The 27,238-nt window shown below is 47.8% G+C and overlaps 9 protein-coding genes across 9 annotated transcripts; 5 read left to right on the top strand and 4 right to left on the bottom strand.

The window, feature by feature from the left end:
• Positions 1-57: 57 nt before the first annotated feature.
• F5Y00DRAFT_222505 (Hydantoinase B/oxoprolinase-domain-containing protein) lies at positions 58-4,786 on the top strand. The gene is made up of 6 exons (XM_048005731.1): positions 58-155; positions 211-486; positions 540-1,154; positions 1,209-1,455; positions 1,513-4,425; positions 4,498-4,786. The coding sequence occupies exons 2-6, from the start codon at positions 420-422 to the stop codon at positions 4,637-4,639; spliced, it is 3,984 nt and encodes a 1,327-aa protein (XP_047870121.1). The 5' UTR covers positions 58-155; positions 211-419; the 3' UTR covers positions 4,640-4,786.
• An 833-nt stretch (positions 4,787-5,619) lies between these two features.
• On the top strand, positions 5,620-6,322 carry F5Y00DRAFT_256690 (uncharacterized protein; the record flags this gene model as incomplete). The annotated part of the gene is made up of 2 exons (XM_048010458.1): positions 5,620-5,744; positions 5,983-6,322. The coding sequence occupies 2 exons, from the start codon at positions 5,620-5,622 to the stop codon at positions 6,320-6,322; spliced, it is 465 nt and encodes a 154-aa protein (XP_047870120.1).
• A 19-nt stretch (positions 6,323-6,341) lies between these two features.
• Positions 6,342-8,847, bottom strand: F5Y00DRAFT_2544 (uncharacterized protein). The gene is made up of 3 exons (XM_048010162.1): positions 7,780-8,847; positions 7,177-7,725; positions 6,342-7,122 (listed from the first exon to the last, which is right to left on the bottom strand). The coding sequence occupies exons 1-3, from the start codon at positions 8,699-8,701 to the stop codon at positions 6,857-6,859; spliced, it is 1,737 nt and encodes a 578-aa protein (XP_047870119.1). The 5' UTR covers positions 8,702-8,847; the 3' UTR covers positions 6,342-6,856.
• Positions 8,848-10,024: 1,177 nt separating this feature from the next.
• On the top strand, positions 10,025-11,078 carry F5Y00DRAFT_2506 (uncharacterized protein). The gene is made up of 3 exons (XM_048009748.1): positions 10,025-10,256; positions 10,317-10,808; positions 10,866-11,078. The coding sequence occupies exons 1-3, from the start codon at positions 10,148-10,150 to the stop codon at positions 10,943-10,945; spliced, it is 681 nt and encodes a 226-aa protein (XP_047870118.1). The 5' UTR covers positions 10,025-10,147; the 3' UTR covers positions 10,946-11,078.
• A 2,164-nt stretch (positions 11,079-13,242) lies between these two features.
• On the top strand, positions 13,243-13,793 carry F5Y00DRAFT_256687 (uncharacterized protein; the record flags this gene model as incomplete). Its single annotated transcript, XM_048010457.1, has 2 exons — positions 13,243-13,366; positions 13,495-13,793. The coding sequence occupies 2 exons, from the start codon at positions 13,243-13,245 to the stop codon at positions 13,791-13,793; spliced, it is 423 nt and encodes a 140-aa protein (XP_047870117.1).
• Positions 13,794-14,903: 1,110 nt separating this feature from the next.
• F5Y00DRAFT_2487 (TPR-like protein) lies at positions 14,904-18,014 on the bottom strand. The gene is made up of 3 exons (XM_048009483.1): positions 17,748-18,014; positions 17,513-17,683; positions 14,904-17,444 (listed from the first exon to the last, which is right to left on the bottom strand). Exons 1-3 carry the CDS (start codon positions 17,808-17,810, stop codon positions 15,189-15,191), a joined length of 2,490 nt encoding a protein of 829 aa, XP_047870116.1. The 5' UTR covers positions 17,811-18,014; the 3' UTR covers positions 14,904-15,188.
• A 226-nt stretch (positions 18,015-18,240) lies between these two features.
• On the top strand, positions 18,241-19,826 carry F5Y00DRAFT_222480 (vacuolar ATP synthase subunit D). Its single transcript, XM_048005729.1, has 7 exons — positions 18,241-18,538; positions 18,618-18,730; positions 18,789-18,799; positions 18,867-19,241; positions 19,302-19,311; positions 19,364-19,404; positions 19,457-19,826. Exons 1-7 carry the CDS (start codon positions 18,524-18,526, stop codon positions 19,678-19,680), a joined length of 789 nt encoding a protein of 262 aa, XP_047870115.1. The 5' UTR covers positions 18,241-18,523; the 3' UTR covers positions 19,681-19,826.
• F5Y00DRAFT_222476 (RNA-binding domain-containing protein) lies at positions 19,827-21,084 on the bottom strand. The gene is made up of 3 exons (XM_048005728.1): positions 20,916-21,084; positions 20,506-20,819; positions 19,827-20,400 (listed from the first exon to the last, which is right to left on the bottom strand). Exons 1-3 carry the CDS (start codon positions 20,939-20,941, stop codon positions 20,000-20,002), a joined length of 741 nt encoding a protein of 246 aa, XP_047870114.1. The 5' UTR covers positions 20,942-21,084; the 3' UTR covers positions 19,827-19,999.
• A 271-nt stretch (positions 21,085-21,355) lies between these two features.
• F5Y00DRAFT_222474 (uncharacterized protein) lies at positions 21,356-27,076 on the bottom strand. The gene is made up of 8 exons (XM_048005727.1): positions 26,210-27,076; positions 23,634-26,143; positions 23,295-23,587; positions 22,898-23,246; positions 22,459-22,847; positions 22,303-22,409; positions 21,872-22,254; positions 21,356-21,813 (listed from the first exon to the last, which is right to left on the bottom strand). Exons 1-8 carry the CDS (start codon positions 26,691-26,693, stop codon positions 21,541-21,543), a joined length of 4,788 nt encoding a protein of 1,595 aa, XP_047870113.1. The 5' UTR covers positions 26,694-27,076; the 3' UTR covers positions 21,356-21,540.
• Between the last annotated feature and the right edge of the window lie 162 nt (positions 27,077-27,238).

Genomic DNA, 27,238 nt, shown 5'->3' with positions numbered 1-27,238 from the left:
CGGGTACTACTAAATCTATAGCGTTTCTCTACGAAGTACAGCGTTTCTTTTACAAAGCTAACAACTAAACCATCCCCCGGCAACCCTCCGAATTCTTCGTCTCACCTCGAGAATAGTATCGACTTAAGCCATCCACGTGGGGTAAATGGTAAATGGTAAATACAATAAATCAACCAGCGAAATAAATTACTAAATTGCTAAGTTAACTAGACCTGTGTTACCTAGATCGACATTCTGTCGTTCCGACCTTCCTCAGATTCACGATTTCCTATCTGGATGCTAGGTAAATAATGCAGCATCCGCAATTCATATGACTTACACGCGACACGTAACTTGTCATATATCATTCAAAGAAACTATCTGTCTCTTATGATATCAACTCAAATCCGAGTTTTCGAATTCGGTCTCAACATTCTAAAATGGCTCCCGACGGTAGCCAGAGACCCTTGGGGTCAGATTCTAAATTGAGAATTAAGATTGCTATCGGTACGCCGCCACCTTAGCCAGTGGCACCAAGCAAAACGCTTAATCGAGCACAGATAGAGGCGGTACTTTCACCGATTGTCTGGGCATAATCGAGGGACGAGAAGATGATATCGTAGTGAAGATCCTATCCCAAGACCCCTCTAACTACGACGATGCACCTATCGAAGGCATCAGGCGTATCCTTGAAAAGGCCACCGGAAAGAGTTTTCCTCGTAATGAGCCAATCGACACTTCTTTATTCGACGATCTTAGCATTCGCATGGGTACTACGGTAGCAACGAATGCGCTGCTAGAACGCAAGGGCGAGAAGGTTGGTCTTCTTATCACAGAAGGGTTTGAGGACAGCTTAAAAATTGGCCTCCAATCACGGCCCAAGCTATTCGATTTGAACATTGTTCGCCCGGACGTGCTGTATGAGAAAGTCGTTGAAGTAGCTGAAAGAGTCACAGTCGAAGGCTATCAACAGAATCCATTCTACGAGGAAGAAGTCACGGCGATCAGTAAGGCGGCTGAGAGCGATCCGAATTTGGTTCAGGGCCTCAACGGTCAATATATCCGAATCCTCAAGCCTCTGGACAAAGATCGCGTCAGGAGAGATCTGCAAGGTCTTTACGATGAGGGCATACGCAGCATATGCGTTTGTCTCGCTCATTCATACACCTTTCAAGGTATCAAACTAAACTAAACACTCTTGATTTATAAGTGGTTAACATTTATGCCAGATCACGAACGGGCTGTCCGAGACATAGCATCTGAGATTGGCTTCTCTCAGGTGACACTGTCCTGCCTCACGTTGCCCATGATCAAAATGATTTCGAGAGGTATGTCAGCGACTGCGGATGCTTATCTCACACCTATCATACAGCAGTATATTTCAGGATTCCAGTCCGGCTTCACAGACAAATTACAATCGTCTAATACGCGTTGCGCTTTCATGCAAAGCGATGGTGGTCTAGTAGATATAAGAAAGTGAGTTTATAAGTCGTTTAAATCTTTTACTGTAGACTTGGCACTCACGCCGTAAAGATTCAGCGGGCTTCGCGCTGTTCTCTCGGGCCCGGCAGGAGGTGTCGTTGGCCACGCCGGCACTAGTTACGACCCGGAGGACAAAATTCCTATTATCGGATTCGACATGGGTGGCACAAGCACTGATGTGTCCCGATTTGATGGTATATTCGAGCACACCTTCGAAAACATCACCGCAGGGATAAGTATAATGGCGCCACAATTGGATATTAATACCGTTGCGGCTGGCGGAGGAAGTATTCTACATTGGAGACACGGTCTCTTCGCCGTAGGACCTGATTCGGCTGCCGCACACCCCGGCCCGGCCTGTTATCGCAAGGGCGGCCCCTTAGCTATCAGCGACGCAAACGCATTGACCGGTCGTCTCTTACCTGATTATTTCCCCAAGATCTTTGGGAAGAGCGAGAACGAACCCTTAGATGTCGAGATTACCCGAAAGAAATTTGCCGAGCTGGCTGCGCAAATCAATTCGGAGACGGGTCAGAGTAAGACCCCCGAAGAGGTTGCTATGGGGTTTATTGAAGTCGCCAACGAGACAATGGCGAAGCCGATACGCGCATTAACCGAAGCCCGCGGATACGATACGTCGACTCACCACCTTGCTTGCTTTGGCGGTGCCGGAGGCCAACATGCCTGCGCTATCGCAACGTCGCTATCGATCACCAGGGTCATTATCCATCGCTATTCCTCTATCCTCTCTGCATATGGCATGGCACTCGCCGAACTCGTTCATGAAGCTCAAAAGCCTAGTTCAGGCGTCTTTACTACAGCCGAGTCTGTTTCGCAAACTGTTAATGAACTGAAAGAGGAAGTAACTAAGGAACTCGAACTTGATGGAATTTCGAGAGATCGTATAAAACATGAAGTTTACCTGAACCTAAAGTATCAGGGAACTGACAACAGCCTCATGATTCTTGAGCCGGATGATGGCGACTACATCGCGGAATTTACCCGCCAACACCAACGCGAGTACTCATTTACCTTCCCGGATAAGAATATCCTTCTCGAAGACATCCGTGTCCGTGGTATCGGACAGTCTATGGATAGCGTGAACGAGTCGCCGAATCGTGAGCTTGCTTCCGTGGCGAAATTCGACGTTACTAAATCTGACGAGGATGGCAAGTCTGCCGTCTACTTTTCTGGATTCGGTTGGACGGACACACCTATATACCTACTTGAGAAACTGAAAGCTGGATGCGTCATACAAGGACCTGCTACTATCATCGACGACACCCAGACTATAATTGTGGAACCCCTCGTCAAGGCAACAGTTCTCAGTCGCCATGTCATACTCGATCTACCTTCTAAGAGGACTCAGACGTTGAGTGCCACGGTGATCGACCCCATACGGTTATCGATATTTGGACACAGATTCATGTCCATCGCAGAACAAATGGGAAGGACTTTCCAAAAGACATCGGTGTCCACTAACATCAAAGAACGATTGGACTTTTCATGTGCGCTCTTCTCCCCTGACGGTCGTCTCGTTGCGAATGCGCCCCATGTTCCGGTTCATCTTGGGTCGATGGAGTATGCTGTTAGGTTCCAGAACGAGAGGTATCGAGATACGCTCAAGCCAGGCGATATTCTCTGTAGTAATCACCCCGTGGCTGGGGGTGTACATCTTCCGGACATCACAATTATGACACCGATATGGGATGCAGAAGGGAAAGACATCATCTTCTGGGTTGCTTCTCGAGGTCACCACCCCGACGTGGGCGGTATTAGTCCAGGCTCTATGCCATCTAACAGTAAGTTCCTATTTGAAGAAGGCGCTGCCACTATAAGCTACAAGATCGTCAGCGGTGGTATTTTCAATGAGAAAGAGACGCGTCGGTTCTTATATGACGAGCCCTCGCAATATACAGGGTGCAGCGGATCTCGTAACTATAAGGACAACCTTTCCGATATGCGTGCCGCGATTGCGGCTAACAGAAAGGGTGCTAATCTGATCGACGCGCTTGTGAAAGAGTTTACTTTACCCGTTGTGCACAGGTACATGAACGCGATAGCTGAAAATGCAGAGGTTGCGGTTAGGAACTACCTCCGCTCGGTAGCCAAACGACTGAACGGCGAACCGATCTCGTTCGAGGACTATATGGACGACGGTTCGGCTATAGTATTACAGATCCAAATTGACGGCGAAACGGGAAATGCGGTATTCGATTTCACCGGCACGTCGGAAGAAACCCTCAACTGCCTCAACGCGCCAAAAGCAATTACTCATTCTGCGGTTATATACTCGCTTAGATGTCTCATCAACCAGGATATACCATTAAATCAAGGCTGCATAGCACCCATCGACATCATCCTTCCTGAAGGCACGATTCTCAACCCATCTCCGTGGGCAGCGGTCTGTGCGGGTAATAGCATCACCTCCCAGCGGGTTACCGACGTGATACTAGGTGCTTTCCATGCGGTGGCTGCGTCGCAAGGATGTGTAAACGTATTTGGGTTTGGCATAGGGGGCACGGACGATTCGGGTAATGAGGTACCCGGGTTTGGCTATATCGAGACTATTGCCGGTGGCTCGGGAGCCGGACCGACGTGGCACGGAGCTTCTGGGGTGCACACGAATATGTCTAATACGCGATGCGCGGATCCGGAAGTATACGAATTGCGCTACCCCGTGATTCTCCGGAGGTGGACGCTCAGAGAGGGTTCCGGAGGAGCTGGTAAATATCGTGGAGGTGACGGCTGCATTCGCGACGTCGAATTCCGGATCCCGCTCCACGTCTCCGTCCTCAGCGAGCGACGTGTAATGCGCCCGTACGGTTTGGAAGGTGGTGAGCCGGGCGCTGTGGGTAAGAACCTCTACATCAAGAAGGAAGAGGGCGGTAAAGAACGGACCATCAACATCGGAGGCAAGATGGAGTTGGACGTGGTTCCCGGAGAGCGCGTTATTATCAACACGTAAGTTTACTCCCATCCTGCCTCCCTCTACATCCGTCTTCAAAGAAAGCTGATCGTTCTCATTCTATCTAGTCCCGGTGGAGGGGGGTGGGGTACACCGGAACCCAACGGGTCAGCATTGAGAAAAGGGGGTTCGACTAATGGTGCTACGACGAACCAGTTTGAACCACGAGGAAGTGTCCATAATTGGAATCTGACTGCAGAGGGCATTTGAATCTGTTTACGGTGGGTTGCTTTGGCGAGATGCTACGTCCCTACCGGATCGGTAGGAATTACTCGTTTACTTTGAGCCCTGAGTTAGGGATCTGATGATATTGATCGTTCGTGGTCTTTCATGCCATGCCGGCAATCAAGTCTACCTACATATTCTATGTTCCCTTAGCGTGTTGGGCTTTGTCTATGACGTTGGGTTGCGTTGCTATATCATATTGAAGCATATATCGGAATAGTACCTACTCTTGCCACTATCGTCGTTTTCCCCCCCTTAACCTAAAAACACCTGACCCCCTGGGGCACCATGCAAATATTCAGGAGAAGTCCCCTGAATAAACCCCCCACGCACATCTTTTCTGCGGCTTATTTCCTCCCGAGATCCGTCGCTGCAGATCGATCTCTACCTAATCATGCCATGTTAGTCATAATTACGAGGTTATTTCCACCCGACCTACATACATACACATACTATAATTATTCATCGTGGTAGATTTTGACCATCATTTATGACAGGTAGGACGAGTCAGCAGACCCTTCTATACTACTTGTTCGATGTTGCAAGTTCGTCACGCCACGCAGACACCGCTATTGTTTGACGCCGAGACTTATGGAGTTATGCGGCATATGCTTAACCGCATGTTATGAATATACGTGAGTCCAGTCCCTTGTCAGCGTCGGTTCCAGATACCTGCTAACACGTACTTCCCGTAGAGCAAATCTTGTTCTGAGCATGGAACTTCCAGGACAATTAGGACGTTTGGGCTGTTTACGGAGGCATGATGCATGTGCTCCGTACAGATATGACAGGGCTACCCGACCAATCAGTAAGTCACGAGGCGAGGTAAAGACTATCAGGTCGCCAACGATGCGTCCCAAGCCAACCCCTATACCGAAATTGGTGAATTATATCGAGCAACTATAGGATTCGTCAATGCTATAATCCACTTTACCAGATGGAATAGAATGAATGGGTCGTTAACAATGAGCTCAACGCTCTCGTATTTATACTCGCCGCTATTCCTTCGCCGGCGCTTCTCTGTTTCGCCGCTGATATCAGCAGGGACTTTCCGCATTTACGCATACCGCACGCCGATCACCGGATGTCGGTGAGTCAGTCTAAAGCGAATATTTCTATATAAGCACCTTCTCGCAAGAGATAAGCTTAGAGCGTGCGGTGGATACTTATATCCACTTAGGGCTTCAGGGGGGGAGAACGATCTGGGTACCTATCTCTCTTCGGCAACTCAATACATACCTACCTACATTAGCATTGCCAAGTCTTGTTGAACAACCAACCGTATATTACCTACTTCCACGGCTCCTCAGCTTAATTCCGTACGCCAGAGAAGAAGGACCATCTATCCATCCATCCATCCAGATATCTACCATGCCAGACGAAGACGCGGACTACAAACGGCAAGTGGAAGAAGCCAACCAGACGCTCGTCGACGGTCTCGAGGCGCAGGTCAAGGTCGCGGAGAAAGGAGACGACGTGGAGGAGAACTCGTGGGAGCCGTTCTTGAACCAATTGAAGGGACTAGTCGCGGATGGAGAACTTCTCGACGGGACCCGCTCGGAAGTCGAGGGATTTCGGGATAGTCTGCTGGGACGCACCAATGTTTTGCTTCAGTCTAGGGGTAGGGAGCTTGGGGACGCTTTAAATACGCCTGTTAGGGACGATTAAGGTTGGGGGGGTGAGGGAGGGGATTAGAGTTACGGGACGTCGAAATCGGTTGGTTATGATCCAGATCAGGGGGAATCGACTGGTAAGGGAAATGGCTTATTAATGATATTATGATATATTCCTTTGTCTTGAGCGGGCGGTTCTACCTGTTGTTTTAACTGGGATGGGTAGTATTTCCATTCTGGCGAGCTGGTATGTTGAACTACTCATTCACTTATTATTGAGGTGTTTTTCGGTATTGGCAGCCAGTATTAACATTGACGTTCAATGTTTACGAACTATTCAGAAAAACCCATAGCGTTCATAGCTCTATGCATCCAAAACCCACACGGGCAGTAGGTAGGTAAGTAGGCAGATAACGTTGATTTACGATGGCTTATGCTACAAGAAAGACATATGACCGTTACGAAAACCGTAAACATTATAGGGAAGCAAGGGGCTTGGATCCTTATATTATCCCGTCCTCTTATTGATAGACTACTGAAAGATGATCATAAGCCCATGGGTATCATTAGGTGGTTCTAACTCGCACTTCTACTTTTCCGGGATTCCTAACTCGGCTCTTTTACTTCGGACCTCCTCCACAGCGCCCGCCGGGTCGGTGGCTTCTGGATGACGCAGCTGCCAGGCAACACAGACCTCCAGGGCTTGAGCCAACCATTTGCCTGGTTTGAGACCCAACGCTTTGGTGAGTTGAGTACCGTCGATTAACCGTTTTAGCGACGGAGCTTCCATGACGTCTAGTTCTTGTAGATGATCCAGGAACGCTTGCCATTTGCTCAGGAACTCATTCATACCAGCTGTTTAGTTGTTAGCACGGGGTTTCAATGAGCTATTAATAAATAACATCTTACCTGGGTCTTTTGACTTTGTGCCTAAGCCATTCATAACCTCAACTAGGAAAGCATATAAAACCTGTAACCTCCAGTGGCCAGCTTTTGAATCCCAATGTCTGATTGCCATTCCGAACCTATCTCTTTCTGCGATAAAGGGCGCCTTATCCGAAACAGCTGTCACAAGAGACATTATTTCTGTTCTGTTATTATGGGCGGCAGTTGCAAGATCGCAAAGCTTGTTGGGTGCCTTGATGCCTTCTCGGGCCGCTAGAGTTCCTAAAGGTGGTGGCGCTTTGCCCTTGCCAGAATGCTTGGGGGGTTCGACATTCTCCCAGGGGCAGATGGCTGCTAGGACCCAGGCGTAGTAGGCGGCTTCATCTGATCGTACGAGAACGTCGTAGATGGACCCGGGGGTCTTGTTCCGGCGGAGCGAGTCAAGACATTCATATACTGACTTCCAATTGGAGATATCTGGAGTTGGAATATCCGTCTTGGATGGGTCTGTGAAAATGGTGTGGTAAAGCCCAAGATCGTCGATGTACTCTAAAGACTTGCGAGGATGGTTACCTATAGTACCTCATTAATAACTCGATTCCATGGTGATACTATAGATGAACTTGCCCGTAAGCATTTTCTGAAGCTCAATACCAATTCTCTCACGACTGATCTTTAAACGTAAGGCGTCAAGGACTCGAGGGTCGCCCATTACCTTCTCGGCAGCCGGGTCGATAGTAAACTCTAGGCGGCTGGCGAATCTAACTAGTCTGAGAACGCGGAGAGGATCATCCATGAAGGTCTGGAATGGCTCTAGCGGTGTTCTTATCAACCGCGACTTCATGTCTGTCAGCCCGGTCGTGAAGTCTTCTACCTTGCTAGTGTTAAGATTGTAGAAAAGAGCGTTAACGGTGGCGTCTCTTCGTAGTGCATCTTCTTCAGCGGTGCCGAATTCCATCTGAGGATTTCGGCTGTCCTCAGTGTAAGTCTCTTTGCGGAGATTCACGAAATCAACGTCATATCCGAAGAGCTTGATTGTCGTGGTCTCGAGATGTTTAGATTTTTCGGGATTCCGCGCAATCTTATAAAGATTGCCAATATCCGATTCCTCGATGCCATGCTTCTCGACGATATCAGGCTGCTGGCATAGCTCACATAGCTTCATTGCGAAAGCTTCTCCAGTCATAACATTGATAGCTGTATCAATATCGTGAGATTCAATTCCTAAAAGTTTATCGCGAACCCAGCCGCCAGCCCATCGTAAAATAACCTGATCTTGGATAGTTCCCGACTTGTCTATGAATTTAGCAGCATCTAAAAGCAAGTCTTTGAGCTGAGCCTCCTTGGGGCTCAGTTCAATAGTGGTAGTCGCAGGTTGTGTTGCCATCTTTCTAATCTGAGAAAGTGGTTGAATCCCGGAGCTGTCACCTAGCACTTCCGATTTTCTCTTTACCATGAGGGACTGTAATATTATTAAATGAGGGCGCGGCTTATATCTCCCATAGAAATTCGAGATGGAGTGAGATGATAGGCGAAAAAGAAGACGCATTAACCGCCGGATGAGTCAACGTGTAATTGTAACTCGAGGCGAATACTGAACACCGGGAGGGACTAGCTATTAGAGACGGCTTTGAAATTGTTAATTATTTAATTCTTGCAAGATTGTTCACCACTTCTATTCACCACATCTTGTAGATTTGTTTGCATGGAATTCATCGTTATCGTTTTTAAGCTTCATCCCACTAAAATTCGATGGTGGGGCAGACGACAAGTGGGGACTGACTTTTGGGTACCTGTTTAACTTGACAGCCCTGACAAGTGATAGCTGTAGCTGCCCAGCTGTCAGCTGCTATGTACCTAGGTACCTAGCTTTGCCAAAATCCACCTTGAATCCGATTGGCTCGTCAGTTCAGCGCACCGACTACTTTTCTCAAACATGCACCCTTTTTACCCCTTTCCCTCCTTTTCCCCCTTTTACCCCTCTATTCTCAACTCTCAACTCAACTATCACACCCTCATCACCTTCAATTTTACTCCAGTAGTCGTACAAGGGGACGAATTGAAAATGTCTTGGATTACTTCTAACTAATCTACTTGTTAAAAGTCGGGCACTTATCTCAAGAAAAGAGCCCAGAAATACACTGAGCAAAACTACCAAGATGTCACTTGATCACTCATCATGGTAAAGCCAACACAATTACCCTTTTTGCTTCACAAGTGGGAGTATGAAGATATCTTCTCAACTACTTTAATAGATTCCTTTGATATCATTTCAATTATTTATCTATTACACATGTATCGGGAATCGGGAATCGTGTCAACGTTCCGCTCTAAATAGGCAATCATGCCGAATCACACCCTATCAATACAATAATTCCCCGACTTGGTTTTGAAACAATATCCTGCTACGGGCCAATCCGCAGCGGTAAACTTGAGCCCGCTATATCGGAAGCTTAATAAGAATTCTTAGTTGCGATTGGTTCTCCATCAAAGTGTCAAATATGTACTCTGTCCGGCTATCATATTCCCGTGCAAACTGGGGTTCACAGCCACACAAAAAAGACGAATATGTGCCCATTCATACTAACGTCGCTATACCAAGTTTTCGTGATAGGATCTTATCCCGCGAGTCTCGGGCTTCAAAGTAGTCGGAATTGGAAGAAACAATACTACGATTCTCGTGCCAAGCTTCTCGGAGTAGCACGGGATGCAGCCCCTACCGGAGACATGTTTGATTCAACAAGATAGCGCTCAATCCCTAGGACTAAGAGAGGCAAAGATGCGAGAGAAGATGTAAAAGACTCAAAGTCTTCATCGACTGAAATGTCTATAAGAAGACTGATCTGCGCTGAAGGATAATGACTTTTCATCATCACACATCAGTTCACCATCAACTTCTCATACTTCTTCCCTTCTCCTTTGCCCATTTCTTCCTGCCGGTCAGGTATCTTAATTATACACTTAATTATATATATCCCTCTTTAAATAATTGACGATGCCTTCATTCAAAGCTTTCGCTACTCTCTGCATCATGGCCGCTGCCCAGCTAGCTGCGGGCCACGCAGTCATTACCGAAGCTACCGGCGACGCTGGTGGGACCGGAAGTGAGTAACCCATTATCGGATTTGAAGACAAAAGCAGCAATAGACTAACGTAAGCAACAGTGGCTCTTGGTGTTGATACTTCAACTCCCCGAGACGGAACCCGACGAAGACCATTCCAGCAGGACGCCACTCGCTTCCGCGGCGACCAAGCTGACACCGTCGGCGAAACAATCGGCGCCGGCAATAACAACATCGAGCAGGGAACCCAGGCCATCATGGATGAGACTGGTGATCAGCTTCCTCAAGTCACTGCCGGTGGCCAGCTCAAGATGACCCTCCATCAAGTTAATGCCGACGGCGCCGGTCCTTTCACATGCATGATCAACGACGACGGCACGGGAGAAGACTGGGAAGACATCAAAGTCACGCAATCCCCCCCGGGCGACGATTCGCGGGATAGTGATGGCAACACGACGGATTTCCCTCTTGTTGCGGAGATTCCTCAGGATCAGACGTGCACCGGGACTGTTGCCGGCCAGGACAATGCCTGTCTAGTCAGATGCCAAAACGGCGCCAGAGCCGGGCCCTTCGGCGGGGTCATTCCGGTCCAGAGTAAGATGCTTCGGAACACTTGCCCATTAATAACCAGCTAGCTGACATTGTTTGCAGTGTCTAACTCGAATTCAACTAATACTACACGCCGGAGCGTCTCTCGCGTCATGAAGAGGAGCGTGACCTTCACTGCTTAGCTGATCATCTAGAGTAGAATTTGGGGTATCGAAAAGCTATGCGACGCTAAGACGGGGCTGGGTCCTGCATGCCTATTATTTCGGGTTGGTCTGGGCTTAAGATAGATAATAGTGAAGATAATAATCTAATAGACTGATTGTGGTTGAAAGGGTATCTTCGATTTCGTGACAGGGAGAGGAAGTGGGTTCTTACATACATCCCGATTGGATGGCGGTTACGAAACTCTTGAATCCTTTGGAGATGATCTGAATTGGTGTAGTATTGGATGGCAGGATGGTACAGGGGCTTGATGCCCGATGACGTGCAGCTAGAAGTTTACATCGTATATTTTAATTCATTCCCATGTCACAGTCGTTTGTTGTACCATATATTCTACAGAAGTTATCTAGATCTACCATATCAATCTAGGATCCCTATCTGTCTATTAATTCATTGTCATTTTTTTATTGGTTGGGCACTTGGTAATACTCATGCTTTATTACACCATGGAGCCACAATAAATCCATCAATAGAGGTTGAAGAAGTTGTTGTATGTCTCAGTTAAGTCTCAATACAGGGCTGCAGGATTCACCATGCGGGCACTGGGGCATTCGACCATCAGAGCACAGCCTCGACGAAAACAAAGTCGAGAGAGGTCTAGACCTCGATAAAGCGAGATCCATGGGATTTATGTATTTACATAGCTACATACCAGCTATGGTAGTTACACCAACAATGCTTGCTGCCGGTCTGCTGGTGACTAGCCGTAAGCATAGGTATATCGTTGATACTATCTCTCCACCAAACATATTAATAACTCTATTTAATAGGAATAATCGGTCTTGTCGTTGGTGATAAGAGGCTAGTATCTCCATTACATAGAAACTAATCAATAAGGATCTCGGCTGTTTGTCTACCAATCTACAAGATAGGAGGTATCTACATAGCCGTATATCCATCCTAGTATCTCCTTGAATAACGCTGATTGGTGCCCACGATTTGACTAGAAACGGCGGGGCAAATACTGTACACTACTACCGTCACATCCGTTGCCATCGCTTAGTTCTGGTGTCTTAACTGACGTCATGGACTAGACGTCTAAAGGTAAACGTACATACACTATCTACTTCGACCTTCATTGATACCAGATAGGAATAAGGAAAGGGACATTTTATAGTTTCCGTTTTGCGTCACACTACCTACAAGTGATGGGTCTCGACTTACACAGCCACTGATATGATAGAGAGTCTGGGGACAAGTAATCGGGTGCTTCTTTTGTCAATCACATATCTAGCCCTATTTCACATTATGACAGAATCTGCAGGCTACCGTGGATACGAGCTACGAGCGAGTTGCTGACTTATACGAGTGAAAAGCTACTGTGAATCTGTGATTATGTTAGGTATATGATCCAAGCAACGGGGAATAGGGGTCCTACTATACATATCTAAAATACCATCGAGTATCAGGAATGCGGGGACTGAAAGGATATTGTGGTTATGACGATAAGGAAGGTATCTCTCGATTGGACAATACACACCCCAAAGAACTCCTGTGACTCGTGACGGCAAGAGATGAATGGCTATTGGATGGCTGTAAGAGTTTACATACAGTAGGCACCAGAAAGGCTGGCTAGTCCCATCGGATCGTCGCTCTCACTTTCTAGACCTAGTTCAGTTGCTCTCGTCTGAGTCGCGATGTTCCCCGTAACTAGGATCACTAAGGATAGCTGCAGCGTGACCAATAAGAGATCCAGAGTCTCACGGCATAACGTACGGGAGGCAAACCAACTACCACTTCCGGGAGATACCCTTTGTTGCTCTTAGAAAGCTGCCCATGCTCCGGCATAGATAGGAGATAGAGGAGGATGATGCTACGCCACATATCTTGCATAATCGTTTCAATAGATTCCGGGAAACCGGGAAAGATCAGATGAGCTACGTACGTACATAGGTGGAATCAAGGCAGGCGAAAAGGGCCAAACTCTACATGGTTCGATAGCATCAGTCCGGTCCTTCTAGTTGTATAAGAACCCCTTGGACCCCGGATATAAAGTATAAAGTATTTCAGGGTCTCAACAGATCTGAAGATACAATCTCAATCTTTCAACTAACTATCTTATACTCGAAACATATATCAACCTACCAATACCTACACACTCCTTATCCAAGGTATTTCTACTTCTTTATTCTAAACTACAAGATACTGCCTCGATATCTCAATTAAATTCTTCTAAATCTAGACGTTCTTATAAGCTAATTTACACTACCCTAGGCCAACAATACGCCCGTCCTACCCAAGAGAAACACAATCCATCATGACAGGAGAAAATATAACAGACTCACCCCCCAAGTTCACCAACACTTTCGCCAACGAACAGCCCGCCAGTCCGGAACGGGAACGAACGGGATCGCGAGACTACTCTCATACTGACGAATGGGGTACGTACCCTCTTACTGCCTCTTCCCATCCGTTCTAGTCACACATATGATAGTTATTATATTATACATACATAACTATCCCATACATAAACACTAAACACTAACACCAACCCCCCACCCTCCTCTAGACGCAGCCAAAACACCCCCCTCGCGCTTCCAAAAGCGCAAAGGCAGCATCTACGCCACGCCCTCGTCCCGCGACGGCCACGTAGACCGTAACCGTGAGGCGGTCGAGGGCTTCCACAAGGCGCACTCGCAGCGCTGGTCCATAAGCAGTTCCGGATCGAGCCGTCGCGGCAGCCTGCCCGGAAATCTGCCCGGGAACATGTCCGGAAACCTGTCCGGAAACAACAACAGCAACGACAACACTACCACTACCACGACTGCCGCGTCTCCGAGCGAACAGCGTCGCAAAGCCAGCCAGTAGGTGTGGTCGACGGCGTGGGCGCCGGTTATGACGTAGAGCCGAGACCGTCGCGACGACGACGGCGGGAATGATTCCGTACCTTGCAAAGACGAAGATGAAAAAGATGATAACTATAAATGTACACGTATACGAGGGACGAAAGCACGGGGCATGGCGGCATGGTTCGCCGGCCTGTGCGAGGGCGGCGAGAGTCTTGGAGACGATCACGATGGCGGAAAGGGGTTGGCGGGCCCCGGGATGATGTTTTTGAGAGGCGTGGTTGATTCGCTGGCTTGTATTACATATATAGGGTATACCTAACCGTCTCCGTTCTTGGTTTACTACTACTTACCTACCTTATACTTACCCTTGGTACTCTCTACCTTACTTTACCTTACGATTAACTAGGTCATGATATGAGCACGAATACATGAAATTCCTTCAAATATCTTACTAGTCGATTCATCCAGCAGTGTGCGTGCTTGAAAGACTAAATTGTTGAACAATAAAATATATAAACGCCTATGATCTGGGTATATTATATATGCGTACTTAAACTATACCTACTAAAAAAACATAATGTATAATTCCCTTAGCAAAGAGGAAATTCACGTAGCAAGGACCTAACACCTAATTCTGCACTGAAGAGTATACAAACACGTGAATAGGTAATTATCTCTTATTACAACCATCTACAAATCACCTCTAATAAACCCTCGCCTCTACATAGCCCAGCCCAGCCCCTTAATAAGCCCCTACCCCAAATTAAAACAAGCTTTACCTAAACAAAAACATACGAGTCATACCAGCAGCTCGGGGGAGCAGCCCGTCAACCCAAGTACCTAGCAATGACGTCCTCGCCTCATGATAAGCTGAGCCGTCGATCTAAAGGCAGCAAGTAAGTTTCAGCCGCCCTCAAAAAAGAGGGGATGATAACGTCATCTAGCTGCGGGCGTGACATATGTATCAAGAGCTCATCTACATACCAGACCCCCAACGCTACATCGTCTTCAATTTAGGGGCAACCAAGTAGTAGCCAATAGCACCGCCCCCTCCTCGAGCCGAACCAACAAATCCTTGGTACCTACGCATCATGATCACCATCATGTCAGCCTAAGAGACAACTCACGTATGTAGTAAGTATACTCAAACCGATGGGTGTTTAGTGAATTCATAAAGTACCTAGGAGGTAGCTAGATAGGATGTAGGTACGTAGGTAGGTATCTGCCTTGCTCTGACTCTTGCACCGTGGGAAAAAAAGGAAGAGACCAAAAAAGCCCGTAGAAAAAAAAGGCGCGTTACAAACGGAATACAACGCAATTTTTGCATTGCTAGCCGCCCTATCCATTCACCTATGCCAAATGTTAAATGCCAAGCAACTAAAAAAACGGGAACCATCTCAGAGGCCAGTTCGTGTCAGTCGTCATCCATGCCGTCGATATCGATAGCATCTGGGTTGCTAGGCGCTGCGACCGCTTCTTTGGTTACTGTCCCTGCGAGTCCCGTGCTCGACGCCACGAATCCTGCCGGCGCTCGGGCCTGCCGCTCTAGCTGTTCCATCGCATCAGCAACTTCGGGGTCTCCGTTCGCTGTTTCCGATCCTGCTCGTGTTTGATTTGCACGTGCGATAGCTTGTGACGCGATGAAGTTCACATCGGTGTTGTACTGTGCTTGTACGCTGCGCTTGATACGTAGCATCTCTTTGTACGTGTCCTCGTTGCCGTGCTGCACCTCGAACTGTTCCCACTTAGTCCAGAACGCCGGGTTGGTTCGCGGGTCGCAGAACTGGGATGCGTGTCCGTAAATGGCGCGGGCTCGGTCGATTTCGCCGAGGCGCTTCTCCATATCGGCGAACTTTAGACACATATCTCGCGCTTCTTCGTCTGGCAAAGCTGCGATGGCCCTTTCGTAGATTGGTCTAGTGGACGGTAACCCGAAATTAGATGCCGACTTGGTGATATAGAAGTTAAACATATCTGCTCGGTCTTCGTCTGAAACTGCACGGGTAGCTCTCTCGTAGATACGCATAGCGTGCCTCGCTAAACCCCTTTCCTCCTCGAGATTGCCGTACATAAGATATAATACTTTAGCAAATTTAGGCGGGCAATCTTCTACCGCCTGCTCAAAGAGATCTCGAAGTCGTTCAATTCCAATCTTCCTATCCACCGCCTTGGTCAAGTAGAGATTCCATAGTTCGAAAGCTACCGGATAACTAAAGAGGTCGAGCCCTCTTTCGTATATCTTGAAGGATTCTTCGTAGTATTTGTGTTCCTCCATGAGAGTAGCATAGTTGACGACGGTTTGAGGTGTAGCGATCCGAAGCTCAAATATCCGTTCGTACACTTTCTTCGTCTCTTCTAGAGAGGAGACACTCTCAACAAGGTCAACGTAAAAACTCCAGAGTTTCCAACTCTTATGGACTCTTTGTTGCGGCGACAGAGTTTCGTCGAAGTAGTCCACAGTTGATCTCTTCGGGGCTTGTACGGCCTTCGCCATGATCTTGACAGCTTCGTCGAAGTTCTCGTTGCGAAGTTCCATTTCGGCCCACTCGATCCACATATCAGCCAATTCTGCAACCGATTTGAATGGGACCTTGACAGCCTTCTCCATAATGATACGCGCATTTCGTATATCACCGCCCTTTTCGTAGAATTTGGCATAATTTGCCCACAATTGATGAAAAGGTCCAACGGCTTTCTTCGGGCTGATCGCGGCAATGGCATCGGTATATGTCTGAACAACTTCGACCTTATTATCCCCCCAAAGCGCTACTCGTTTCTCCCATTCTGACACGCTATTGGGGTTTTGCCGTAGTAATACATCATTTAGAAGGAATGGCCGTCGGTCCATGAGCTGCTCAAACCGCATCATGCGAATATCAAGATCAAAGTCGGCGTCATCATCGAGCTTGCCTTGTTCCGCTCGTTGGGATGCTAACTCCATTAGCGCACCAATAATAGACTCTTCGAATTCTGCATAACTATCGAAGATCATGGTGAAATCCCGAACAGTCATGACGGTTGTGATTCCTTCTTCGTAGATATCTCTCGCGCGTTCGAAGCTCCCTCTCCTGACCCAATACGTAGCCAGGCCGTACCAGAGCTTCCCTCTTTGGTCGTCAAACCTGTCGATTCCACTCCTAATGATACGCTCGACGTCGATACCGGTCTCGTGGCCCGTCTCGACCTCATTGGCATGGTCGATGAGTAGGTCAACCATCTCGCTCCAGAGCTCGTAGTGGCCTTTGCTATGCTTGCTATTGAAGCGCGGATTGTTGAGAATATCGATATATTTCTTCACAGCCTCGGTATAAAGACCAACTTGTACCAAGAGCTCAATAAAGTCTTCAGCATCCTCGGGATGGACTTGCATATACCTTCGCCAGATCTTCACCGCAGTTTCGCCTGAGGCTGAGTTCGCGAACGGCCTATACAGGGCCCATATCCGATTGTGTTGAGTTATAGGAAGGGCACGAAGAGCTCGGTCAAATGTGCGCCGAGTAAAGGTAACAAGAGGCTGCTTCAGTAAGAATTTCAAGTACAATTCCCATATCTTTGGCATCTTGTTGAGTAGGACGAGGGCTCGCTCGAATAAGGCGTTGACCTTTTTATACTCGGAAGCAAAGACGGCAGCATTCAGCTTTGCGACATGTTTCGTTCGGAATTGCAAGTACTATAAATTATTAGCATTATTAGCATTTGGACGTGTTGCGACGTGTAATTTAGGTAATATTCGCTCACCATCTTCCAGAGCTTGTACGATCGCGGCAGCTGCTGACAAGCCCTCTCGAGAACAAAGGCTTGCTCCTGAATTGTGCCATGTTGGACTTTGAACTGAATATAAGCAAGCCAAGGTTTCGTACTTCCCAGGTCCCTTAAAATATCTTGCTCGTAGACGGCGTCTTCATCGGTCTAAGGAGACATGTTAGCCAACAATTTCAAGGCTCCCGTAGCGACGACGCGATAGGTTGCTTACAAGGAGGTGAAGGTCTGGCTGTCGGGCAGTTCGGAGACCATTGGTCGGGCCATTAGGCGGCATCTTGACCTTTTGACCTTTTTAACCCGTCGATTGTCGTTGTGCGCGATCGCTCGCAGATAATCTCTGCTAATCGACGGTGTAAATAAGAGAGTCAGGGCATCGTCGTGGGTCGTGGGAATATTTGAAGGGGGGCGACAAAATTTCGACCTCTGGCGTCGTGAAAGGCGACCGTGACCGCGGCAGCTTTAGGAACTTATTTTAAGGACGAGACAGGATTAGTACCAGTTTTTTTTTTCTGGATTCCAGGACCATGGATACGTACTATGCAACAATGCGAAAAGACAAGGGGGTGTAGGGACCCCAATATTTAATAATCCATAAGTGGATCATCAATGCATTAATAAGAACCTTAACTTAAAGGAGAGTTAGGTAATCCGTAAAGGAGAATAAAATCTTGGCATTTAGTAAAGCAATAAACTAAAAGTTCCAGCCTTCCTGCCCTTCCAAAGCTGAGCTGTCGTGCCTGTTAGTGTATAAATCCGTCATGCTGAGTTTATGTAACTTAGGTAGGTACTTGGGTACTTAACCTCTAATAAAGCGGAACCTCTACAATACATCTTCATCTCAACCATAACCATACCAAGTCTACACCAGTCCAAAGCAACAACCTTTAACTTATTTCCAATTAGCTTTTCTTCCCTTTTTCGACCTCGAATTGCGCCAACCTTAACCTATTATATCCGACGATCAAAGCACAGCTGATATAATACGCCATGTCTGGAGCTGCGGTATGTCAACAACCACCACCTCCGGATTAGCTTGCGAGCTATGTATGCACCAGCCATGTTAACATACATATCTCCCTAGGATCGAGAGGCCGTCTTCCCGACGCGGCAGTCGTTGGGTATTATGAAGGCGAAGCTCAAAGGAGCTGAGACGGGGCACAGTTTACTGAAACGGAAGAGCGAGGCCCTTACCAAGTATATGAAGCTCACCACGACTTTATCCTGACCTACCTATGCTAACTTATACATCTAGACGTTTCCGAGGTATATATACCTTATATACTCCCATAAAGTTAACTTCAACTGTTGCAGGAGTTGACCGAATCTACAGAAATCACAAAACGAATCGACGAAGCGAAGCGCAAGATGGGTCGGGTCATGCAGATTGCGGCCTTCTCCCTAGCGGGGGTTACGTACGCTGTAGGAGGAGACATCGGCTACCAAGTACAAGAATCTGTCCGATCGGCGCGCTTCCGACTGCGCACTAAACAAGACAACGTTTCCGGTGTCCTGTTACCCTCGTTCGAGAGCTACATGACGGAGGGCAACAATGACTTCGGCCTGACGGGTCTCGGCAAAGGTGGTCAGCAGGTGCAAAAGTGTAGAGAGACCTATGCGCGCGCTGTAGAAACGCTGGTCGAACTCGCCAGTCTTCAGACCGCCTTCGTGATTCTAGACGAAGTCATCAAGGTCGTGAACCGAAGAGGTGAGTTGAATACCGAGCGCACATGATGTTTATAACTAAGCTAACCCTGTGACATTATAGTGAATGCCATGTAATCCAACCCGCCTAAAACCGATTTAAGATACGAACTAACGAGCCCGCAGAGAACACGTTATTATCCCGAGGACAGAAAGGACCATCAAGTGTAAGTCTACCCCCGTCAGTATCTAGAGCAGATGAGCTGACATTGGCGCTAGACATCAACTCGGAGCTCGACGAGCTAGACAGAGAGGAGTTTTACAGGTTGAAAAAGGTCGCCGGCAAGAAGCAACGCGATACCGCCGCCTCGGATGCCGAGATGAAGGCCAAGAAAGAAGCCCAGGCCGAGGCCGACGCGGAAGGTGAACAGAAGGCTCAACGAAGTGACTCGGGACCAGCAGATGTACTAACCCACGAGGACGACAATGATATTATCTTTTAGTCTAAGTTATGAAGGGCATGGTTTCAGGAAGAGCGAATGGAGGGCTTGTTTGGACCTGAATTGCATCGTTTGTCGTGTTGTCGTTACATATTTGTATTTCTTATGATACCAACAGGCTAAATGACCTTGGGTTCCTGTCTCGTAGCATACGTATTGTATTTAAGTGAACAAGAATCGTCTAATTCTCGATGTGCAAGGCATGCTAAACCGGCTTACTATCTCGACTTTCCTACGAACTACCAGCATCCATATCGAATGCAAAAGGGTATTAAATATGCGCTTATCATACAAACCTTCCCCATCCACCAACCCCGACTTACTACTGTCTCTGGTACGTGACTTTGATAAGCTTCTCGCCAAGCGCCATACCCGCAGTATTCTCCTTCGCCGTGATCGCACCCGCCTCCGCCTCGTATTCGATAAACGCGATGCCCTTGCGGCCGGGGACCAGACGGACTTCGCGGAAGCCCTCGAAGCGGCCGAAGATGCCCGTGAGCGCCTCGATGTCGTGGTAGTCGTCCGGTAGGTTCTGCACGAACAGGATCTTGTTCGGAGGTAGGTACTCGTCCGGAACGACGGCGTTGGGGCCGGCAGATGGGCCGGTCGGCTTGAGCCCGCGCGCTGCCTTGGCCGGGCGCGCTGCTTCGCCTGGAGGGGGCTGGGCGCCGGGGCGCTTGAGGCGCTTTTGCTCTTCGGCGGCTTCGGCGGCCTTTTTCTTATCTGTTACGGCGGTAATATGATATGTTAGCCTTTATCTCTCTTCCTTTCCCTATGTTTTAATTCTAATTGACGAAAAAAAAAAAAGAATAAAAAAAGGTAACTCACCCTTCTCAGCCAACCTCCTCCGCTGATGAAGCTCAAACTCCTCTTTATTCCCCGTCTTCTTGACCGTAGCATCGCTACGCGTGCGCGCGAGCGCAACCTGCATCGGTTTCTCGAAGAGCTCGAAGCCCTGCACCTCTTCGACAGCCTGGAGAGCCGACTCGGGCCGGTCATAGACGATGAACGCTTGACCCTTAGCTTTAAGGTTCCGCTTCGCGACGATCTCGATGATATTTCCGTACTCCGAGAACACGGTCGTCAGCACCTCCTTGAGGGCCTCGGGCTTGACGCGCTCCTCAAGGTTCCGCACGTACACGCTGTAGTGTGTTTATGTTAGTCAAATCAGAACGGCGCGCGTGCGCAAAACACGACCAAGGGGGAAACTGTATGTGTCGGAGTGCAATGACACATACGTAGAAATGGACTGGCCTGAAGCCATTTTGTGTGATGTATGAATTCTTCTCTGGGTAATGTTAAGTAGAGAAAATTGTCACTTTGATAAAAGCGTTTACGACTTTGTAGTTGTATTTGGGACAAAGCAAATCGATATAGAGAGCTATCTAGGTACCTAATGTATGTACAATTGATGCAGTTATTCTCGTGAAGCTTATCGATAATGCATGCAACATGCATAAACATTTGAGTGGGTCTATTGTTCAACTGCCAGCTGCCAACATCGAAATGTCAGTGGTAGCTTTAACCCCTATTTACAAAGGCAGCCATTATTAAACATAAAGAGGTACGAAATGGATGGAAATCAAAAGAACTGCTCACTTCCTCTTATTTATAGGATACCAACTGTATCTTTTTGCATAAATCATACCAGCTTCTTAAATATGAACACACTAATTCGTTTACCGTATTTAGGGCTCTGATTATATGTAGCTACTTTCCACAGCATGGGTAATTCTACCCTTCTAAGTCGTTCTATTATACAATCCATCATATCGGCGTGCTCTATTCTAGCAATGCACTAGACACGCAACCTATGGTCTTTAGCTTTTGTTCTATCAGCTATGGATATCTCTCGGCTAGTATTTAAGCTGCCGTAACTTCCTCCTGGCTATTACTTTTCTCTTCAGTTGGCTGCTCTTTAACTGGCTCTTCTGTAGTCGATTGCTTTTCTTCCGACAAGGGCTCCGGTTCTTCTAATGCCAGCTCGTTGCGCAGGTCCGGTAGGAAACGGTCTATTCGTTTCCACGTTTCCACCCATAAGTTCTCCTGTGATGGGTCCTTGCTTGGAGGAACAAGGTATCCGCTACTCGACATGAATAACAACACGTTTTTCAGATTTTCAGGGACAGCCTCCTCCTAAGCATTGCATTAGTATAGTTAAAAATGGGACGGAAAATTATTGACAGTTGCTTACCAAACTATCGCCTTGGCCACTATTCATTAATCTATCCATGATATCGATTATTTTCAACCACAGATCAAGCATGCCGTCCCACTTGGAGAGAAGCACGAGGTACTGCAGGAATGTCTTGCAGAGAAGAGACGCGACTTGCACCCTTGTCTCGCTCATGCCATCTCGATCAGAAGAATAGACTTCTGGCTTTAAGAGCCTCAAGATTAGAGGGAACAAGACCTCGCCGAAAATGGCAGTCCATTCTTCGTGGTCGCTACAGGTCAGCTCGGGCGATAGGAGTGATCTCTGAAGCGACGAAAATGCTAGAGACCGTACTTCACGGCACGGATTAGTGCACTGTGTTGTTAGAGCTTTAAAAATGGGTAGCCAGTATGCCGACCATGCTGCAACGCAATTAGTAAACAGCCATAGATATATAGAGACACGCTTACCCTCGCTATTCTCAAGATGTGATTGTTTCATCAAGTGAGGAATACGAGCCGTCATGCTGGAAATGAGGTTAACGGCTTTTACGCCCCGTGAAACCACGGCATTATCACTAGAACTAGTTAGAGGGTTGATAAGAACCAAAGTAGCGAATAAAATACCTTGAGGCCTCCTTCTTCGGTGGTCGAGCATTCCTCTGCCTCCTTTCGCCCTTCTGCTGTACAACTGCGCCGATTTTAGCAGCGGTAGCATACTCATTGAGCAGGCCAATTGCGGCCTCGTAGTTATCCGCAATAATTGCTGATGGCGAACCTGACACTCCACCTTCGAGGATCTCGAAGACGGTAGAAGACGCATTGGGGTTACCAGCAAGGGTACGTAGGATGAGCCAGAAATCGGGTGAAGTCATAATCTCGCTTCGCAGAGGTCCCGGCTGATCGATGCAAAGCTTTAGCCCTTGTAGAACTAACTGTGACGTCTTCACAAGAGTTTCTTTAGGGAAACTAGATATAGCGTGCAGTAGTACAGGTGCTCGTACAAAGTCGTGATCCTATATCGTTAGCACGGGTGCATCCAAGTTATCTTCGGGGTGTTACTTACATAGCTGGCCCTTAATACGCTAAATTGATAGAAAGCTGCTCGCGAAACGAGGATAGGATGGTGTTGAGGGGAGTCTCGTAATATCATCTGCAAAGCTTCCGCAACGGGTTTGCCGAGATGTTCAACTGTTTCATTATCTCTTAATGCAAGCACGGTACAAAATTCCAGGATGTATACTACTGCGGGATCATAAGTAGGCTTCTTGGAAGGAGTTTTAGATCCACTGGTGGGTGAAGAAGGGAGACTCTCTGGTTTCACTGTGATGACAGGTACGGCCGAACTTTCGTCATCAGGTAGTTCATCCAAAAGAGCTTCGAGAAGCGGTGATAACGAATCTGCTGAAAGGGCCCTAGGTTGGGTTAGTAGCGCGCAAAATACGGAGCCTTTGACAACCTACGAGATATTCGCGAAGACACTTTCTAGATCACAGGCTTTGATGCAATCAACTGTGCTTAACGAACTTTCGACCTCTTCAGCAGATGGTTCCGGCGGATCATCAGCTGCATAGCTAGAGATGTACGAAGACAAGACCGACATGAGGCCTGTATCGGCAGTTTTCGCCGCTCGATCAATGACTTGAGAAGGGGTATGAAGTGGAATTTTGGGGAGATTTAACTTCTCAAAATTTTTATTAAAGAACGAGGAGGGAATAAGGGAGTTGACGAATAGTTTCAACCAGATACGTATGATCTAAATTGGTTAGCTTAACTTGAGTCGGGTTTTGCCATAAACTTACGTGTTGCCAACCCTTGCGGATGACTTCTTCGCTCCCCTTTACGACACGGAACAGGACGAGTGTAGCAAGCTGCGCTTTGAAGTCCCTGCCGAGCTTAACGGCGAGTTCGCTAACCATAACGCTATCACTATCATCCGATACCTTTACTTCCGTGTTGAGAGCCGTACTTGATAGACCATCGGTATCTAACGTAGTCATATAGCTAAGATTCTGGATAATACGATCTAATGCTTCTGTGATACCATATCTGGACGCAATCTGCGCACATTGGTCGAACCCCGTAACTACTCGGGAAAATACGGCATCGTCCGTTGCCGACATGAATACGTATGATAATGTCGAAACAATCGGTTTCCATGTTGTGGCAAACATATCGGCATCGTAAATATTGGTATCGCAAAGTACCAACGGGCCGGCGGATTCACTTTTGAGGAGTAGTTCTCGCCATGCATAGTCAAAGGCATGCTGGTTATCGTGTTCATCCGGAAGAATAATCTCGTCGGACTTGATGGCCTCGAAAGTCAGTTCGAGGTATTCGGGAGGGAAATCCTTAGATCCATTAACGCCGCGCAAGTTGCGCGCAAAATCTACGAGCTCCATGCGCTTCGAGCCCTTGAGCTTTGGGCTGTGCTGATCAACATTTAGCATGATGATAGCATACGTGAGAATGAACACAGCATCCTCGCTCGCAACAATATCAGAGCCTGAAGTTGCAAAGTACTTCTTCGCGAAGGCAGTCACTATCCGCTCGATAAGCGGTGACTCGCCAGGGAGTCGGAAACTCTCGAGAAGAAGTCGCACTGCTTCGTCGACACGCTTGCCGGAGAAATCGAAAAGATCCAAAAAGGCGTTAAGATATTCATCATTACCCCTTTTCGATATAAATTCGCCGATGACCGCCTTGGAGACTCGGGACGTAGTTCGGAAAAATCGGGCAGCTGATGCTGGGTCATCGGTAATGATCTTTTGCTCCTTAAGATATCCTAGGCCTTCCTTTGGTTTTTCATTGAACTTAGTCGCGCCCTTAATGATAACCTTCTTCCTTCGTCTTTCTTCTCGGAGAGTCGCTTGATCTGGTAACCCCTCCGTGACTGGCTCTTCGTCAAGACGATCGGCTATGGACTGGACGAAGCCAAGAAGTGCATCGAGACAAAGGGGTGGTACGCTAGTTGTGCTCCATGTCGCAGAGTCGGGCAGAGCACTTCTCGAAAGCAATCCTATCATGTCTTCGCATAGATTCCCACGATTCGCGTCAGAGTCATAGTTAACAAATAGCTCAACTAGGAATGTCGGCATCCGGGTGAGAGCCCCGATGCTTTCAACCATGGCTTGACGAGCATCCGGCTTTCGTGCACCACCTTCCATACCTAACTTTTGCCGGTCCTTAACCGGCACCGGTGTCGACCTGCCACTACCAGCTTGCGACGGAGGTGGTTTTACCCCGCTTGGCCTTTGCGGAATTCCATCATAAAGCGAAGGATCAATATTCTCCTCGCGAGGGATTTCGACCGGTGGGTGTAAACACGCGATAAGGTAAGATAAGAAGAGCTCCTGTTGTAGTTTTAAGACCCCTCGGCAAGTTTCCAGTAGTGTCCCAGCTACGATGAGAGACTCTTGGAGAATAGCCATGTTATCAGATCGGACGAGTTGAAACAGGTGTCGGCATAACCGATCTTCGGCGACGACGGCTAAGGCTGGGTGTCTCGCTATAGATGGCCCAGCAACTTCCAAGGCAACGTGAATAATACGTAGCGCCATGACTCTCATTGTATCACCTTGCTGCTTGTCGTGAGGGTCTAATAAGTCTACGAGAACCCTGAACAACTCCTTCATAGACGGTAATGAGTACGGTTTGATGTCGAGAGAATCGTCAGGCTCTGAGGGTTCTATCGCGGACCTTTCTTCTACATTTTGAGGAGTATTCTCTGATCCGGACGACTCTCGCGGTTCGCCACCAGGGGCATCAGATGACGCGATAACATTGTTTCCATTAGTCGAGGGGACCATTTTTACGCCTTCCATATCCCCGTTTGCCTGGTGATCTAAGGCTTCCAAGTCATCGCCAGCTTCGACTTCTAGATATTTAAGATGCTCGAAAATGATCTGGCACATACGGACCATAGCCGCTTCGGCCGTCCTTCGGAGGAGCTCGGATAATCGCGACTGGCAGCACATAGTTAGGCCAGTCTCCATCATTTCGCAAACACTCTCGTCGCTTAACAACTCGCCGCCCGGACCAGACAGCATATCCTCCATCAGGTGCAAGATCATAAGTAGTACAACCTCGTCCTGAGCAGAGTCGCTCGCTTCAAACCGGCAATGTGTTATTGCAGTCGACAGGGATTGCATAGCAAGTGGGAATCGCGGAGAGCTAGGATTTATAAACCCATAAGAGAGGAATTTCCGGATCGCTTTTAGTGCTAAGATGGTTATAGGGGCAGAGGTCGAGGAAGCCTGTATGACTTGGAGGAAGGGATTGAGTAACGCCGGAGCATCGAACTTGTGGATATCTAAAACATGTGTTAAAAAAATCCCCTACTACATATCGTACATATCGTACAGATCTTTCATATTACCTTTGCAGTTTGATAGCTCATGGCGAAGACGACCAAAGCCAGCCATTAGGGGATTATCCTGCATGCTCTTCCCCTTCTTTCCCCGCAAACCCCACCGGTTCGCGATAGCAAAGTCCTGCGCACCATCGATTCCCTGGCTCGTTGCAGAGCTTTTGCTTCCTGGCCGCAAGAGAGGGCTAGGCGGGCCCAGCTGAACAGGATTAGGGTTGCCACCTAGTATAGAGGATACCGACGAGCCCGCCCATCGAGCATGCTTTCGCATGGCAGAAGAGACCGATATGCATTCTGATATGACCAAGGCAGCTGGGTCGACAGCTACTGTTACCGGTCGACTTCGAAAGTGCGTGTTGGGCACCTGAACATCGGTATTCACAGCCTTGTTCCTCGTTGTTGCGCTTTGGGGTAGCGGGAGACCCAAGCTACTCGACTCGGGCGCAAGCTCTGATTCCATGTTGCTTTTACTCAGTTGCTCATCTCGACTCATTCTCGCCTAAAGAGGCGACACTCGGTTCAGAAGTGGTATGTGGCAGATTAAGGGCGGCTGTAGATATTATCACCGTCGCGCAATAAGGGATTAGAAGTCGGCAAGGCTCGTGTAAATCGACTCGACTCTACTCGCATCGACACTTAGAATACGGAAGTGAAATTCGAAAGATCTGCCTATAAGTCGCTAAACACCAAAGAGTCCAGATTCCTTCTCATTGTCCAATTACATGGAAGCTGTCCGAGTCGTGAGTTGTATGTAAGTAACAGTTTTATCAGTTACTCGATCCTAAACTTATCGCATCCAACAGCAGGGTCCTTAGAAATCTTGCACGTGCTGAGAAGCTGTTGCCAGCTGTAACGTACCTAAGTGTAATCGGTAGGCGTTTATCCGATTGTGACAGCGTGGCGGAAACCCTGAACGCCCAGTCATTAGGTACATGTACTTACCTACCTACCTTCTAACTTACATAGGTACAATACATGCAAGTAATGGATCTATGGATCTATCGTAACTTCCAATGCTTGCAAGATATAAACTTGATG

This window comes from Daldinia vernicosa, assembly GCF_022497035.1.
Source record: "Daldinia vernicosa strain CBS 139.73 unplaced genomic scaffold F5Y00scaffold_1, whole genome shotgun sequence".
NCBI lineage: Eukaryota > Fungi > Ascomycota > Sordariomycetes > Xylariales > Hypoxylaceae > Daldinia > Daldinia vernicosa.
The sequence above is the reverse complement of the archived record's forward strand: the minus strand, read 5'-3'. Positions and strand labels throughout refer to the sequence as shown.

Coding starts and splice junctions, on each gene's coding strand:
- F5Y00DRAFT_222505 (XM_048005731.1), top strand. CDS start 420: ATGGCTCCCGACGGTAGCCAGAGACCCTTGGGGTCAGATTCTAAATTG. Junction 487..539: donor GAGAATTAAGATTGCTATCG/GTACGCCGCCAC, acceptor AATCGAGCACAG/ATAGAGGCGGTACTTTCACC. Junction 4,426..4,497: donor GAGCGCGTTATTATCAACAC/GTAAGTTTACTC, acceptor CATTCTATCTAG/TCCCGGTGGAGGGGGGTGGG.
- F5Y00DRAFT_2544 (XM_048010162.1), bottom strand. CDS start 8,701: ATGCGTCTTCTTTTTCGCCTATCATCTCACTCCATCTCGAATTTCTAT. Junction 7,726..7,779: donor GCTTCAGAAAATGCTTACGG/GCAAGTTCATCT, acceptor GAGGTACTATAG/GTAACCATCCTCGCAAGTCT. Junction 7,123..7,176: donor CACAAAGTCAAAAGACCCAG/GTAAGATGTTAT, acceptor ACAACTAAACAG/CTGGTATGAATGAGTTCCTG.
- F5Y00DRAFT_2506 (XM_048009748.1), top strand. CDS start 10,148: ATGCCTTCATTCAAAGCTTTCGCTACTCTCTGCATCATGGCCGCTGCC. Junction 10,257..10,316: donor CGACGCTGGTGGGACCGGAA/GTGAGTAACCCA, acceptor CGTAAGCAACAG/TGGCTCTTGGTGTTGATACT. Junction 10,809..10,865: donor CGGGGTCATTCCGGTCCAGA/GTAAGATGCTTC, acceptor CATTGTTTGCAG/TGTCTAACTCGAATTCAACT.
- F5Y00DRAFT_2487 (XM_048009483.1), bottom strand. CDS start 17,810: ATGCCGCCTAATGGCCCGACCAATGGTCTCCGAACTGCCCGACAGCCA. Junction 17,684..17,747: donor AGCCAGACCTTCACCTCCTT/GTAAGCAACCTA, acceptor ATGTCTCCTTAG/ACCGATGAAGACGCCGTCTA. Junction 17,445..17,512: donor CGTACAAGCTCTGGAAGATG/GTGAGCGAATAT, acceptor AATAATTTATAG/TACTTGCAATTCCGAACGAA.
- F5Y00DRAFT_222480 (XM_048005729.1), top strand. Junction 19,405..19,456: donor GACAGAAAGGACCATCAAGT/GTAAGTCTACCC, acceptor CATTGGCGCTAG/ACATCAACTCGGAGCTCGAC.
- F5Y00DRAFT_222476 (XM_048005728.1), bottom strand. CDS start 20,941: ATGGCTTCAGGCCAGTCCATTTCTAC. Junction 20,820..20,915: donor TCAGGCCAGTCCATTTCTAC/GTATGTGTCATT, acceptor AACACACTACAG/CGTGTACGTGCGGAACCTTG. Junction 20,401..20,505: donor GAGGAGGTTGGCTGAGAAGG/GTGAGTTACCTT, acceptor CCGCCGTAACAG/ATAAGAAAAAGGCCGCCGAA.
- F5Y00DRAFT_222474 (XM_048005727.1), bottom strand. CDS start 26,693: ATGAGTCGAGATGAGCAACTGAGTAAAAGCAACATGGAATCAGAGCTT. Junction 23,588..23,633: donor TCCGCAAGGGTTGGCAACAC/GTAAGTTTATGG, acceptor TAACCAATTTAG/ATCATACGTATCTGGTTGAA. Junction 22,410..22,458: donor CCGAAGAAGGAGGCCTCAAG/GTATTTTATTCG, acceptor AACTAGTTCTAG/TGATAATGCCGTGGTTTCAC.